We start from the raw sequence: 16818 nt of genomic DNA, 5'->3' as shown, positions 1-16818 counted from the left end.
GTGGGGGGGGGAGAGAGAGGGTGGGGGGGAGAGAGAGAGGGTGGGGGGGATAGAGAGAGAGAGGGTGGGGGGGATAGAGAGAGAGAGGGTGGGGGGGAGAGAGAGAGAGGGTGGGGGGGATAGAGAGAGAGAGGGTGGGGGGAGAGAGAGAGAGGGTGGGGGGGAGAGAGAGAGGGTGGGGGGGATAGAGAGAGGGTGGGGGGGATAGAGAGAGGGTGGGGGGGGATAGAGAGAGAGAGGGTGGGGGGGAGAGAGAGAGGGTGGGGGAGAGAGAGAGGGTGGGGGGGAGAGAGAGAGGGTGGGGGGGGGGATAGAGAGAGGGTGGGGGGTAGAGAGAGGGTGGGGGGGAGAGAGAGAGGGTGGGGGGATTAGAGAGAGAGGGTGGGGGGTATTAGAGAGAGAGGGTGGGGGGGATTAGAGAGAGAGGGTGGGGGGGAGAGAGAGAGAGGGTGGGGGGGTTAGAGAGAGAGGGTGGGGGGGAGAGAGAGAGGGTGGGGGGGATTAGAGAGAGAGGGTGGGGGGGAGAGAGAGAGAGGGTGGGGGATTAGAGAGAGAGGGTGGGGGGGATTAGAGAGAGAGGGTGGGGGGGTTAGAGAGAGAGGGTGGGGGGGATAAAGAGAGAGAGGGTGGGGGGGTTAGAGAGAGAGGGTGGGGGGGAGAGAGAGAGGGTGGGGGGGATTAGAGAGAGAGGGTGGGGGGTAGAGAGAGAGGGTGGGGGGGGGGAGAGAGAGGGTGGGGGGGATTAGAGAGAGAGGGTGGGGGGGATTTAGAGAGAGGGTGGGGGGGAGAGAGAGAGGGTGGGGGGAGAGAGAGAGGGTGGGGGGATTAGAGAGAGAGGGTGGGGGGGATTAGAGAGAGAGGGTGGGGGGGATTAGAGAGAGGGTGGGGGGGGAGAGAGAGAGGGTGGGGGGGATTAGAGAGAGGGTGGGGGGAGAGAGAGAGGGTGGGGGGAGAGAGAGAGGGTGGGGGGATTAGAGAGAGAGGGTGGGGGGGATTAGAGAGAGAGGGTGGGGGGGATTAGAGAGAGGGTGGGGGGGAGAGAGAGAGGGTGGGGGGAGAGAGAGAGGGTGGGGGGGAGAGAGAGAGGGTGGGGGGGATAGAGAGAGGGTGGGGGGGTTAGAGAGAGAGGGTGGGGGGGATAAAGAGAGAGAGGGTGGGGGGGATAGAGAGGGTGAGGTGGGGTGGGAGTGGGGATGAGGTGGGGAGGGATTGGGGGTGAGGGAGGACAGAGAGACAGGTTGAAGGGGTGACGGAAAGGGGGTGTGAGGGATTAAAATGAGGACCTAATTCTGGGTCACTCCCAGTCTCAGGGTTGTCATTCACCCTCACCCTGACACAGCAACACGTACTCTCACCCACTCTCACAGTGGGTGAGGGAGCACCCTGAGACTGGGAGTAAGCCAGTCACACACACACACTCACCCTATCACACTCTAATACTCATCTTTATTTATTACTCATCCTTCTTTTTGCTCAGCAAGTTGTTTCTTTTCATACCTGTGTTTTTTAAAAATTCACTTTTAACGTTGTTCCAAACTTGGTCTTTCTGAAATTTGCTTCTCAGCTCCTTGTTTGAGGAAAAATGTGAAATGTGCCCCCCACCCACATGAAAAGGTTGGTCAAGCCTGGTCTAATGATTATATAATTTGTAAATAGCTGAGGCACTCCACTGGTCACAGCTTGAAACTTCCCTCTTTATCCTTACTCAATAACCTGGCAGGGGAGAGACCTTCATCACGTTTCTGCCAGGGAAAGAGAAATGGCTATAACCAGTCGAACTCCTTACCATGGGGTACCTAACACCATCCGAGTCATGGTGAAGGGCAGTGAGCAAGGAACAGGAATGGATAGGACCTTCTTCACCAAGAGGATCCTATTCAAGCTGTGTGGTTTCGAGGCTGCGGAGATCTACTGCCTACAGGATTTCCCCAGCGCTGGTTTCTTTGATGTGACCTTCAAGCAAGTGGCAGCTTGTGTCAAACTCCTGAAGGTGTTTGAGGAGAAGAAAGACCTGCCAGAAATGAAGATCCTGACGGCGGAGCCGCTCTTTGCTCTGCTGTTGCAACGAGAACGGGTTGCGACGGTGCATCTGTACAACCCCTTCGTCCCTGTCGCTGACGTGCTCACCTTCCTTACCAGGTACTTCGATAAGGTTGGGAGCTGCACTGAAGTTAAAGATAATTTGGGGATCTGGACATGTAAACGCCAGGTTAAGGTAACTCTCAAGACCGACGGTAAGGGAGCCGTCTTCCACCCCCCTTCCAGATTCGCTATCGGGGGAAGCCGTGGCTACCTTGTCTATGCTGGACAACCCAAACTTTGTCGCTCATGCGGCAAGTCTGGTCATGTGGCGGCCAACTGCAGCGCTGTCCTCTGCAAGAACTGCAAACAGGAAGGGCACCAGACAAAAGACTGTAAACAGGCTAAGTGCTGCAACCTGTGTGGCGAGGCAAGTCACCTCTACAAGACCTGCCCCAAACGTTGCCGTACTTATGCACAGGCAGCTAAAGCCAACGAGGGGGAAGCAGAAGAAATGCCTCGTGTCACTCCAACCACCAAGGCCCCCAGGGAGAACAACGGGACAAAGGAGGACACAGAGAGAGACAAGGTGGAGGAAAAGATTGGGGCAACAGACGGGCAACCAACAGCACAGCCCCCTGATCCTCCCACTCCTCAGGAGAGCGAATCAACGGAGGAGGAGGAGGCAGCAGTGGGAAAGCAGCAGGGGGAGTGGCAGCTGGTGAAGAGAGCCAAAAGGAAGAAGGGGCTAAAAAGAAACCAAGCCACTTCCCAGACAAGAGTCAAGAGGCGTCTCCTATCCGACACGGATAACAAGAGCAGCAGCTCTTCAGACGAAGAAGGGCCAGGGCGGCGCCAACAGAAGAAGCAGCAAAACGCTAGGGAGTTGGAGGACGAGACACCCGAGCTCCAGAACATTGGAGACAATAAGGAGACCAGCGCACTCCAACTTTGCCCACAACCCGAAGAGGCCAGTGTACCACAGCCCCAGGAATCTGGGAACAGTGAGGCGCTCAGCGCACCCCAGCTCCGGGAAGCTGGGAGCAGCAACGCCCCAGAGGGGGAGAGGATTGGAGAAGCTTCTCCAACAGAGGACATTTCAAACCCCGCCCTCTGCACGAAACCCCAGATGCCACCTGAGCAGAACATCTCCAATGGGGAGGGTCAGGACGCTTTCCTCAGCCCATCCCAAGTGAAGCAATTTGAGCACACCACGGGCATTAAGGAGCAGACCAATGGTCTGGGACTCTCAGAGACAACAGGTTTGGTACGCGACTAACTGCTTTAAAATGGGTGTAAAGATTGTATCCATAAACGTGCGTAGCATTAAATCTACTACGCGATGTGTTGTGACCTTGGACTACCTTGCCAAGGTCAAAGCTGACCTGTTGTTTCTGCAGGAGTGTGCGATACCGCACCTCAGCTCCTACAGGCAATGGTCACCATGGTGGTCCCATGGGCCATCGATCTGGTTGGGAGGAAACGACCCTCGTTCCTCCGGCCTGGAGATTCTGCTGCGGGGAGGCAGCTTCACCGTCTCCCAGGTTAAGGAGGTGGTGGGCAGGCGCCTCCTCGTAGCAGACGTAATGTATAAGAATGCTCCACTCCGGGTAATTAACGTCTACGCCCCGTCACAAGGGGCTGAGCGGCTGGAGGTTTTTTAGCAGCTCCCACTGCTGCTGGCGACCTCCAGGCCGGTCATTCTGGGCAGTGACTTCAACTGCATCATCGATGCGGCTGGATGATCCGGCAGGGCCGACAGCAGATTGGATGCTACGTCCAGATCCCTGATGGAAACAGTAAAGGATGCCAAGCTGCACGACATCTTCAGCAAACCTGCAGACGAAGCGCAGCGTAGATACACCTGGTCGCGGCTTGACGGGTCCGTCTGTTCCAGGATAGATTTCCTGTTTGTGTCCCGTGCATTCACAGTCAGATCCACTGACGTCAAGACGGTGTTCTTCTCTGACCACTGCCTCCTACTGGTTGACTGTCACTTGGAGAAGGATCAGAGGGTTGGCAGGGGGGCATGGAAGCTAAACGTGAAACTGCTGACCCCAGAGAACATTGAGGAGCTCAAGAGGGATTACAAAGGTTGGAGAACCATGAAACCCCACTTTGAGTCCCTGACACACTGGTGGGAAGCGATCAAGGGAAACATCAAGAGGTTTTTCGTCCTCAAAGGCACCCAGAAAGCTAGAAAGGAACAGAGGGAAATGTCCCGACTCCAGAAAAACATGCAGAACCTGCTCTGGCTGCAGTCGATGTCAAGGAGGAACTCCAAGAGGTGAAGAGCCAGCAAGCCTCGCTCTTCGCCTCGGAGGCCTCCAAGATCATCTTCCGTTCCAGAGTCCGCTCCGTGGAGCAGGACGAGACATGCTCACGTTTCTTCTTCCAAAAGGTACAGAGAGAGAGCTCTGTGATCAGCAGCCTGAAGGAAGAAGATGGCTCAGTAAAGTCATCACAGTCCGACATTTTGAGGATCAGCAAATCCTTCTATGCCGGATTATATGACGTGAAGCCCACAGACAGCACGGCCTCCCAGTCCTTCCTGTCCTCTATCATGGAGGTCTTAGACAACAGTACACGGGAGAGTCTGGACAAAGCGCTAACTCCTGACGAACTGACTGAGGCCCTTGAGTCCTTCGAGAAGAGTAAAACTCCCGGAAGCAACGGCTTGCCGGCGGAGTTGTATTGGGCTCTGTGGGACTGGATCAGCCCAGACCTGCTAGAAGTGAACGAGAGTATGCTCCTGGCCGGCAGTATGTCAGAATCCATGAGGAAAGGCATTATCACCCTCATCTACAAGCACAAGGGAGAAAGGAAGGAAATGGGAAATTGGCGACCCATTTCACTGTTGAATGTGGACTATAAAATTCTGTCCAAGGTCATCGCCAATTGGGTCAAATCCGCTCTGGAATTGGTGATCCACCCTGACCAGACCTGCACTGTGCCGGGCAGGAAGATCTCTGACAGCCTCGTGCTGCTCAGGGATACGATTGCCTATGTACAGGACAGGGGTGTGGACACCTGCCTCATCAGCCTGGATCAGGAGAAGGACTTTGACAGAATATCGCACACTTACATGGTGGATGTGCTCTCCAAAATGGGGTTTGGGGAGGGAATTCGCAATTGGATCCAACTGCTCTACACTAACATCAGTAGCGCAGTCTCAATCAATGGGTGGGAATCAGATAGCTTTCCTATTAAATCTGGAGTCAGGCAGGGCTGCCCTCTCTCCCCTGTCCTGTTTGTGTGTTGCACAGAACCCTTTGCTGAGTCCATCAGGAAGGATCCAGGCATAAGAGGAGTGACGATCCCAGGCAGTGGAGGCACTCAGGTCAAAGCCTCCCTGTACATGGACGATGTCGCCGTCTTCTGCTCGGATCCGCTGTCGGTGCACAGACTGATCCACATCTGCGACTAGTTCGAACTGGCCTCGAGAGCCAAGGCAAATCGTGGGAAGAGCGAGGCCATGTTCTTTGGGAACTGGGCTGACCAATCCTTTGTCCCCTGCACTGTCAGGGCTGACGGCCTGAAGGTGCTGGGGATATGGTTCGGAGGGACCGGGGCACGCGTTAGAAACTGGAAGGAGCGAGTGTCTATGGTGAAACGGAAACTGGGCATGTGGGAGCGATGCTCCCTCTCCTTTGCGGGTAAGAACCTGGTCATCAGGTGTGAGGCACTCTCGCTGTTGCTGTACGTGGCGCAGGTCTGGCCCATTCCACACTCCTGTGTGGTGGCGATCACCCAAGCCATCTTCCGCTTTATCTGGAGGTCGAAAATGGATCGTGTCCGCAGGGACACGATGTACAAGCCTCTAGATAAAGGGGGAAAAAACGTGCCCAACATCGCCCTCATACTGATGGCCACCTTTGTGTGCGGCTGCATCAAGCGGTGCGTAGACCCTCAGAATGCAAACACCAAGTGTCACTACATGCTGAGGTTCTACATGTCCCCGGTGTTGCGAAGGATGGGTCTGGCAACGATGCCGTGGAACGCTCCAAGTAGTTGGACCGTGCGGTACCACCTGTCCCTCGTGGGAAAATTTATGCAGAGAAACACCTTCGACCACAAGTCCATCAGGCAGTGGTCGGCACGTAACGTCTTAAAGGCCCTGAGGGAAAAGGAGAGGGTGGATCCTGTGGGATGGTTCCCTGAGCAGACTGACAAAGTCATTTGGCAGAATGCCTCATCACCAGAACTTTCCAACAAACACCAAGATGTAGCTTGGCTGGTGGTGAGAAAGACCCTCCCTGTAAGATCCTTCTTACACGCCAGGAGTCTCACCCCCACTGCACGTTGCCCTCGAGGTGGCTGTGGTGGGGAAGAGACCGTTGTTCACCTCCTTGTAGATTGTGTCTTTGCGAAGAAGGTCTGGAGAGAGATGCAGTGGTTTCTGTCGAGGTTTACCCCGAGCAGTTCTGTGACACAGGACTCTGTGCTCTACGGGCTGTTCCCAGGGACACACACCGAGACAAACATCAACTGCAGCTGGAGGATCATCAACTCGGTGAAAGACGCTCTTTGGTCTGCCCGAAATTTGTTGGTTTTCCAGCGCAAATAGTTGTCCCCGACCGAGTGTTGCAGACTGGCACATTCCAAGGTCCAGGACTACATGCTGAGGGACACAGTTAAGCTTGGGGCAACAGCCGCAAAGGCGCAATGGGGAAGGGTCGCTGTCTAAGACCTTTCTGCCACAGGGCACTGGGGGGCTGGGAACTGTAAAGAGCCCCTCAGGCTGTACAGATTAAAATGAATGTCTGCCAATGATTGTAATATTCATTGTTTGTTCAGATACACCTTGTGATTCATGTTGTAAAAGTTGAACCTGATTGTATTTTTGTAATGGTGATTTGAAATGGTTCGAAATGTTTTTGAAGATTTATGAATAAAGTATATTTTTGCAAAAAAAAAATTATCGTTACTCACTAACCAATTGTCTATCCTTGTGAATATGTTACCCTAGTCCCATCTCCCATATTAGTCTGCTACCTTTAATGAATGCCTTTTGGGAATCTAAGTACACTACATCTACTGGTTCCTCTTTATCTACCCTACTAGTTACATCCTCAAGACACACACTAATAAATGTGTCAAAAGTGATTTTGTAAAACTTTGTTGAATCTGATAATACTTTGACATACTGAGTCCATTGGGACCTCTTCCAGCAGGGGTTAGGATGGTTAGGACTGCTTGCTGCTCAGCTTGCTCTCTGTGCCATTCCGGTCTCTGAGAGCATGGGTTGGCTTTCCAGTGTCATTCATCCTTTGGTACAAATGTTCCCAGTCATCCACAATGATATCCCAATTACAGGAGACAGTCGCAAACCAATCATCACCTCTGGCAAGGCCAGTTAGTGAAAAAGGTAACCGTATGGCTGAAGCCCCTTCCCCACCCGACCCCATCCCCCCGGAGTCCCACATCCCCACTCGACCCCATCCCCCCGGAGTCCCACATCCCCACCCGAGCCCCATCCCCCTGGAGTCCCACATCCCCACCCGAGCCCCATCCCCCTGGAGTCCCACATCCCCACCCGAGCCCCATCCCCCAAGAGTCCCACATCCCCACCCGACCCCATCCCCCAAGAGTCCCACATCCCCACCCGACCCCATCCCCCAAGAGTCCCACATCCCCACCCGACCCCATCCCCCAAGAGTCCCACATCCCCACCCGAGCCCCATCCCCCAAGAGTCCCACATCCCCACCCGACCCCATCCCCCAGAGTCCCACATCCCCACCCGAGCCCCATCCCCCTGGAGTCCCACATCCCCACCCGAGCCCCATCCCCCCGGAGTCCCACATCCCCACCCGAGCCCCATCCCCCAAGAGTCCCACATCCCCACCCGAGCCCCATCCCCCAAGAGTCCCACATCCCCACCCGAGCCCCATCCCCCAAGAGTCCCACATCCCCACCCGAGCCCCATCCCCCAAGAGTCCCACATCCCCACCCGAGCCCCATCCCCCAAGAGTCCCACATCCCCACCCGACCCCATCCCCCAAGAGTCCCACATCCCCACCCGACCCCATCCCCCAAGAGTCCCACATCCCCACCCGACCCCATCCCCCAAGAGTCCCACATCCCCACCCGACCCCATCCCCCTGGAGTCCCACATCCCCACCCGAGCCCCATCCCCCTGGAGTCCCACATCCCCACCTGAGCCCCATTCCCACCCGAGCCCCATCCCCCTGGAGTCCCACATCCCCACCTGAGCCCCATTCCCACCCGAGCCCCATCCCCCTGGAGTCCCACATCCCCACCTGAGCCCCATTCCCACCCGAGACCCATCCCCCTGGAGACCCACATCCCCACCCGAGCCCCATCCCCACCCAGGCCTCAGCCCCCTGGAGATCCACATCCACACCCGAGCCCCATCCCCCGGAGTCCCACATCCTCACCCGAGCCCTAGCTCCAGCCCCCTGGAGACCCACATTCCCAACCCCACCCAAGCTCCAGTCCCTTGGAGTTCCACATCCCCACCTGATTCCCACCCCTCCTAAAGACCCACATCCCCACCCCACACCCATCATCAATGCACCAGCAGTAATACTCACACTGAGAGGGTTGGTGTCTGATTGCACACAGGGTGATGATGGTGGCGGATGCTGCTGCTGGGGGAGGGTATTTTTCTGAGGCTGCTGGTAGCCTTGCTGCTGGTGATGGTAGCCTTGCTGCTGGGAGGCCTGGGACTGCTGGTAACCTTGCTGCTGGGACTGTTGGTAGCATTGCTGCTGGGACTGTTGGTAGCCTTGCTGCTGGGACTGTTGGTAGCCTTGCTGCTGGGATGGCTGGGACTGTTGGTAGCCTTGCTGCTGGGATGGCTGGGACTGTTGGTAGCCTTGCTGCTGGGATGGCTGGGACTGCTGGTAGCCTTGCTGCTGGGATTGTTGAGACTGCTGGTAGGTCTGTTGCTGGGATTGCTGGTAGCCTTGTTGCTGGGACTGCTGGTAGCCTTGTTGCTGGGACTGCTGGTAGCCTTGCTGCTGGGATTGTTGAGACTGCTGGAAGGCCTGCTGCTGGGATTGCTGGTAAGCTTGTTGCTGGGACTGTGGGTAAGCTTGCTGTTGTTGGGATTGCTGCTGACAGAAGGGGTATGGGGGCAATCGCTGGTCCATTGAAAGATTACTGGTGTCTAAAGGAATACCCTGTGGATATAGAATAGGCAGATAGATTCCTTGAGCACATTCTCATTCAGTTACAGGTCAGGCGAGTCACACTGAAGCTGCTTCAGAATTCACATCCTTATTTCCTGCCCCCAAGAGCCTGTCTAGCTCTCTGACTCTCCTGTAACATGCTCCATCACTCACCAGTTACGTAGGTTTCAGGCAACCCTCCCCACATTCTGGATCCTGCTCCCTCTGCCACCATCTCTAACCCTAACCTGCAGAAACCCTAAACGTCTCAAAGCTTTGACAAGGCCTCGTTTTGCCTGAAGTCCGATATCCGCCTGACATTTCACAGCATCACAGGAGCTACAATTAACAGCCCAATATTTCACAAGGCGCTAGGTAAACCTGTCCAATTCCCTCTGCCTAGGACTCTCTTTCCCTTGCCCGTGGGGCTACCCCTATGCCCCTGCCTCTTACCTGTGTGATCGAGGAGAGGGTGGGAGACATTGTGGGAGAGAACTGCTTGCTGTGGGGCCTCCTGGAGTCGCTGCTGGACAGGATAAGTGGATTGAGTGGGACCCTCCTCCGAGGGGATGTGCAGATGGAGCCAGGCGGCAGTGAGCTGCTCAGTGAAGAGTGCAGCGACGAGGCGCTCAGCGGAGACTGTTTCGAGGCGCTGTTCACGGAAGGCTGCAGTGAAGGGTTGCTAGGCGATGACTGTAATGATGGATTGCTAAGCGATGTGCGAAGGGAGGAACTGCTGAGTGAGGATTGGAGGGAGGGGTTGCTGAGTGAAGACTGCAGAGAGGAGTTGCTAAGGGACTGGGTGCTCAGTGATGACTGCAGCGAAGGGTTGCTGAGCGAGGACTGCAGGGACATGTTACTCAGGGATCCTTGCAATGAAGAGGACAGCCCTTTGAAGAAGAGAGAAGACAAGCTCGTATTAACAAAGCAAAGCTATTTAACACTTTCCCTTGGTTGTCAGACAAAACGATTTTGTGCCAGCCTGCCTCTTGCTGGGCACCAGTGACAGCTCCAAGTGTGTTATAACTGTAGGCCATTTGACCAAGGAGAGAATCACATACTAGCCTTCTTCAATATCCACACAAACACTGCAGATGGTAATCAGGAGCGGAAATCTTCACCTATATTCACGCTCACCCCTCCCACCCCACCAGACCAAAGGCACTGAGGTCGATTGCAGCTCCTGCTCCCCAGCTGGCATGTTGTGTTTGATTCTGGGGCAACGCACTTTAGGAAGGATGTCAAGGACTCGAGTGCAGGGCAGATTTACTAGAACGGTTCCAGGGACGAAGGACATCAGTTAATATGGAGAGCCTGGAGATTGTTCTCCTTCGAACCGAGGTGAAGAGGGCACTTAACAGAGGATTCAGACAGAGTAACTAAGGAGGAACTGCTTCCACTGGCAGGAGGGTCGGTAACCAGGGGGACACGGATGGAAGATACTGGCAAACAAATCAAACGGCGGGGTGCAGTTGTGGTGATCTGGTATGCACTGTCTGAAAGGGCAGTGGAAGCAGATTCAAGAGTAACTTTCAAAAGGGAACTGGATAAATATTTAAAAAGCAAAAGCATTTACAGGGCTATGGGGAAAGAGCAGTGGGAGTGGCACTAGCTGGATAGCTCTTCCAGGGAGAGCACAGACATGAAGGCCTGAATGGTCCCCCAGCCGTGCCATTAGGATTTTATAACTCCTACTCCAACTCGCTTGGCAAACAGAGGCTAGAGAACAAGCAGCAACTTACCCACCGCTGATTCATAGCCGGATGTCATCCCCAGGGAGCCTCCAATTCCCAGGTGGGTCATGGTTGTGGTGAGGTTGCCTGTACTGTTTCCTCCGCTGATGCTCGAGAAGACAGACTCCTCGGGATCGAGTGGCGTGGGGAGCGGAGATGGGAAGTGGAGATTTGTTAGATCCGGGAGAGATCCACCCGTGTTCAGTGCACTGGGAACGTGAGATATGCTGCTCGTTTGGTCAGGTGATGGGAAGATGCTGCAAAGGAATGATCTCGGTTAATGTCAGCCAGTCACCACATCCAGAGCAGGTTCTACAATCAGATTCTCGCTTAACAACTCAGGTTATTACAGCAGCACAGACCATACAATCTCCCAGTCTGCTATCCTTGCTGTGTTTGGGAAGGGGTAGGGAGGAGTCCAATCCCTTTGTTTAAAGGAAAGAAAGGCTTGTCAGGACATCCCAAAGCAGCTTACAGGCAGTGAAGTGGCTTTGAAGTGTAGTCACTATTGTAATGTAGGAAACACAGCAGCTAATTTGTGCACAGAAAGCTCCAACAAACAGCAATGAAGTAATGACCATTAATCGTTTAGCAATGTTCATACAGGGATAAGATTCAAGGCTATGGGCCATGTGCTGGTAAATAGGATTAGACAGGTAGGTCAGCTGTTTCTCACGTGCCGGTGCAGACTCGATGGGCCAAAGGGCCTCTTCTGCACTATGATTCTGTGATAAACTTTGGCCCCAGGATATCGAGAGCCCTTTCCATTACAATTCTTCCAATAATGACCTTAGGATTATTTCCATCCACCTGAGGGGGCCTCAGCTTAACATCTCATTCGAAAGAAAGCACTTCCGACCATGCAGCCCTCCTTTGGTACTGACCCTCCGAAAGTGCGACCCTCCCTCAGTACTGACCCTCTGACAGTGCGGCGCTCCCTCAGTACTGATCCTCCGACAGTGCGGCGTTCCCTCAGTACTGACCCTCCGACAGTGCGGCGCTCCCTCAGTACTGACCCTGTGACAGTGCCGCACCCTTTTGTTACTACGGTGGTACTGTCAGCCTGGATTCTCAGGTTCAAGTCTCTGGAGGGGAACTTGAACCCAGTACAAGAGGTGAGAGTACTGTGGGGTGCATCAATCTCAACGTGCGCATTTACCTTGGGCAGAAGGATGAATTTTTTTTAAATATTCTTTCAGAGACTCTGTATCTTTCTGCTTGTGCCCCCATTGCAACCTAAATGAATCCTCTGTCAACAACTCCACTCTATAAAGCCCACGTCCATCCATCGCTCGACTCTGACTGTGGGCTTGAGTTTGGAGATTCCTGCTATCTCCTCCCTCCCCTCTCCGGAAGTGGTTAACATGCCGAGCTCCTTGTCTGGTCACAGAGCCCATGGTCTGACCGCTAATATATCATCCCTTCCACAACCCTGCCTGTGTCTAGGTCACCAGGGGATCAGGGCCTCTCTGTACTGGTCTCTCCTTTTGGCTTCAGCACATGGATTGGTCCTTTATTTTATGATTAAGGTTAAGGGTTTGGCGGTGGAGGTCATTGACTGATTGATTAGAGTGAACTCTGGGGCACTGGGTGGTGGTTCGGGGGGGAGGGGGGAGGGGGTGGAGGTAGACATCTGTAATGTTGTGTTCTGTAAGTAAATGGTGTCTAGTTTCCTCCCACACCATTTGGCCTCTAGACGTTTAACACACATCCCCAGCCCAACACACCGCCCTCCCCAGTCACGTCGAAATTCAGCCCTTTCCCTGGACTGTGCGATACATTGCTACCTTCACTGGCACAGAATGTCAGTGCTCCTTGCCACTGGTTCCAGGATTCCCTGAGGTGAGAGGATTATCCTACCGGAGAGATTGAGTAAATGGGGCCAATGTTCTGTGGAGTTTAGAAGAATGAGAGATGATCTCATTGAAATGTATAAAATTCTTAAAAGGGCTTGACAGGGTTGATTTGGAAAGGCTGAGTCACCCGTGACTGGAGTCTAGATCGGGGGGGGCAGTCTCAGGATGAGGGGGCAGCCACTTCAGACTGAGATGAGGAGAAATTCCTTTACCCAGAGCGTTGTGAATCTGTGGAGCTCTCAACCCCGCAGGCTGTGGGTTTCTCAGTCAGCGAGTATGAGATTGACGGATGTTTGGATACTCCGGGATTCGAGGGATGTGGGGATATGGTGGGCAAGTGGATTTGAGGTTGAAGGTTGGCCATGATCGTATTGTAAGTGGAGAAGGATTGAGGGGCCGGATAGTCTCCTCTTGCTTATATTTCTTATGTTCCGCATTTTCTCCTTTCCCAGTCACTGTCCTGCCCCACAGGACCCTCCCTCACATCGTCACATTCTTCCATTTGAAGAGAACACACATTGAAATGCCAGCAGTTGAGATCGCTACAGAGAGTTGTGGCTCAGTGAGTCGATGCATTATCCATCAAGTTTGATGGAGTCAGCTAAAGTGCCAGCCCTCTGAGTTCACTAATCTCTAATAGCAGCAGCGAGGGAGGGACAACTGACTTCAGGACCCCTGGGTGTCTGGAGGGACAACTGACCTCAGAGCCCCTGGGTGTCCAGGAGGGACAACTGACCTGGGGGCCCCTGGGTGCCCGGAGGGACAACTGGCCTTAGGGCCCCTGGGTGTCCAGGAGGGACAACTGACCTCAGGGCTCTGGGTTGGGGAAGTGATGAAAAGCGCCCTCTGAACAATCGGGGGTGGGGGACAACCTGTCCTACACCGGCTTTACAGTTACCCCTGAATCAGGGGGTGAGGGAACCTGTCCTACACTGGCCGTACAGATACCCCTGAATCAGGGGGTGAGGGAACCTGTCCTACACCGGCCGTATGGATACCCCTGAATCAGGGGGTGAGGGAACCTGTCCTACACCGGCCATACAGATACCCCTGAATCAGGGGGTGAGGGAACCTGTCCTACACTGGCCGTACAGATACCCCTGAATCAGGGGGTGAGGGAACCTGTCCTACACCGGCCGTATGGATACCCCTGAATCAGGGGGTGAGGGAACCTGTCCTACACCGGCCATACAGATACCCCTGAATCAGGGGGTGAGGGAACCTGTCCTACACCGGCCATACAGTTACCCCTGAATCAGGGGGTGAGGGAACCTGTCCTACACCGGCCATACAGTTACCCCTGAATCAGGGGGTGAGGGAACCTGTCCTACACCGGCCATACAGTTACCCCTGAATCAGGGGGTGAGGGAACCTGTCCTACACCGGCCGTACAGTTACCCCTGAATCAGGGGGTGAGGGAACCTGTCCTACACCGGCCATACAGTTACCCCTGAATCAGGGGGTGAGGGAACCTGTCCTACACTGGCCGTACAGTTACCCCTGAATCAGGGGGTGAGGGAACCTGTCCTACACTGGCCATACAGTTACCCCTGAATCAGGGGGTGAGGGAACCTGTCCTACACCGGCCATACAGTTACCCCTGAATCAGGGGGTGAGGGAACCTGTCCTACACCGGCCGTACAGTTACCCCTGAATCAGGGGGTGAGGGAACCTGTCCTACACCGGCCATACAGTTACCCCTGAATCAGGGGGTGAGGGAACCTGTCCTACACCGGCCGCACAGTTACCCCTGAATCAGGGGGTGAGGGAACCTGTCCTACACCGGCCGTACAGTTACCCCTGAATCAGGGCGAATCAGGAACCCCAGCTGAAGCCCGCATGGCCTTGTGGAAAGACTGGCTCGCCAGTCTCGAACAACTCTCAGCGATGGAAATTCTACCAGATGAAAGCCTTCCCCCAGGAGCTAATTGCAACTGGGCAACCTGGAAGTGCCTGAACAGACTTAGGACTGGTGTAGGTCGTTCAAAGGTGTCACTAAGCAAATTGGGATATGCAACCTGCCCGACAACTTGTCAATGTGGAACTGAGCCACAAACTTATGCAACATCGCCTGCAATGTCTATTGCTAGAGGAACCCTGCACTGTTGCAGATCTTGCCGAATTCAACAACAAGGCGCAAAAATGTGTCCAGTTCTGGCTAGGCCACGTATAGACTGTCTGTGGACACAATAATAATAGGGGGTGGGAGGAACCTGTCCTACATTGGCTGTGGGGTTATCCCCGAATCAGCAGGGGGGGGTCTGTGTGGGGAGGTTGTAGGTGGGGGGGTCTGTTCTACATCAGGTGCACCATTACCCCCTGAGCCAGGGGGCAGGAATGGGGTGTTGTTGGTAGGGGGGGTGGTGTTGTGGGTGGGGGTTTGTCTTGCATCAGATGTACCATTACCCCCCAAGCCAGGAGACGGGGATGGGGGCATAGTGGCGTCTGTCCTGTTTCAGATGCGCCATTACCCCCCAAGCCAGGAGACGGGGATGGGGATGTAGTGGGTGAGGGTCTGTCCTGTATCAGATGCACCATTACCCCACAAGCCAGGGGGCGGGGATGGGGGCATTGTGGGTGGGGCTCTGTCCTCTATCAGATGCGCCATTACCCCACAACGAGAGGGCGGGGATGGGGGCATCGTGGGTGGGGGTCTGTCCTGTATCAGATGCGCCATTACCCCACAAGCGAGGGGGCGGGGATGGGGGTGTAGTGGTTGGGGGTCTGTCCTGTATCAGATGCACCATTACCCCACAAGCGAGGGGGCGGGGATGGGGGCGCTGTGGGTGGGGGGTCTGTCCTGTATCAGATGTGCCATTACCCCACAAGCGAGAGGGCGGGGATGGGGGTCTGTCCTGTATCAGATGCGCCATTACCCCACAAGCGAGAGGGCGGGGATGGGGGTGTAGTGGTTGGGGGTCTGTCCTGTATCAGATGCGCCATTACCCCACAAGCGAGGGGACAGGGATGGGGGACCTGCAGAGGAAGGGATGGGACCAGCAGTTTCTCGTGTGTCTCAGTTAGCTCAGTTGACTTGCCCCTTCCTGGTCGCTCGCCTCCACAGGTCGTCCTTTTGCTGGGCGGGTGGTGACCAGGTCATGGACTCCTCCATGCCTTCCGAAGGCAGTGCTGCTCCATACTCAGAGAACAGCGGGTGGGCTTTGCTGCAGGGGGAGACATACAGAGTGTCAGCTTCTCCTGGACACTGCATTCCCTCTATCCAAAACCCCTCATGGGCTAGGTAGAGGCAATATGCTCCCATCCCTTATCACCCTGCCCCCTCCCCAACCCTCCTAAAACCCTCCAAGAGGCTGTGAACTGGCCAGGGTGCAAACTCGAGCAGGGTGGGGTTGGGGGCCATGGAGATTGATTGTTAAGTGGGGGGGGGCGGGGTGGGGTAAATGCATCACCCAGGCGGAACAGGAAAGACAGATGTCCTGCTGCGGAGCTGAGTGATGAAGGGAAACTGGGTCAGGATTCTCCAGGAAGTCTGTGCTGGGAAGGGATGGGCTCTGGCTGAGATTGAGCACCTTCTCCCTGCCCGGCTGGGCTGCTGGGTTCAGTACTGGGAGGCGAGTAAGCCGGACCAGGGTCAGCACCAACAGGAGAGGGCGGTGGATGGTGAGGTGAGGGAAATAAACTCACTGAAACAGGCCAGCTCAGCAGGAAGCACCATTAACAACATCCTGACTCCCACTAACTGGCCCAGGACCTGAATCCCAGTCACAAGCAATCACAGCAAAAAGGGAAAGGTAACTGGCTGGGCAGTGGGATAAAATCAGCAAGACTGTAACGAGACTGAAGTATTTGGTTTTCAGTCGGACACCTTGCAATGGGGTCAGAAACAGTCAGCACCAAGATGCTGGACAGATAACGCTCAGAGTGCAATGTTCCTGCATTTTCTCCAGCAAATTCTACATCGCCGCATTCACATTCCCGAATAAACACTCCCAGGACAGGTACAGCACGGGGTTAATACAGAGTAAATCTCCCTCTACACTGTCCCCATCAAACATTCCCAGGACAGGTACAGCACGGGGTTAGATACAGAGTAAATCTCCCTCTACACTGTCCCC

General features: G+C 54.8%; 1 protein-coding gene across 9 annotated transcripts in view; it reads right to left on the bottom strand.

Moving 5' to 3' along the window:
- LOC121272902 (CREB-regulated transcription coactivator 2-like) overlaps positions 1-16818 on the bottom strand; it is a 238865-nt gene that overhangs the window by 23508 nt on the left and 198539 nt on the right. For 7 of the 9 annotated variants that reach the window (XM_041179740.1, XM_041179748.1, XM_041179745.1 and 4 more), the window contains 4 exons: positions 15781-15906; positions 10896-11143; positions 9607-10043; positions 8575-9165 (listed from right to left, as the gene is read on the bottom strand). In XM_041179740.1, coding sequence (XP_041035674.1) covers positions 8575-9165; positions 9607-10043; positions 10896-11143; positions 15781-15906 — 1402 coding nt within the window. The remainder of the gene's footprint in view (positions 1-8574; positions 9166-9606; positions 10044-10895; positions 11144-15780; positions 15907-16818) is intronic. The other 2 variants (XM_041179747.1, XM_041179749.1) reach the window with 1 other exon arrangement.

The sequence above is a fragment of the Carcharodon carcharias genome, chromosome 36, assembly GCF_017639515.1.
Source record: "Carcharodon carcharias isolate sCarCar2 chromosome 36, sCarCar2.pri, whole genome shotgun sequence".
In the NCBI taxonomy this organism is placed as follows: Eukaryota; Metazoa; Chordata; class Chondrichthyes; order Lamniformes; family Lamnidae; genus Carcharodon; species Carcharodon carcharias.
The sequence above is the reverse complement of the archived record's forward strand: the minus strand, read 5'-3'. Positions and strand labels throughout refer to the sequence as shown.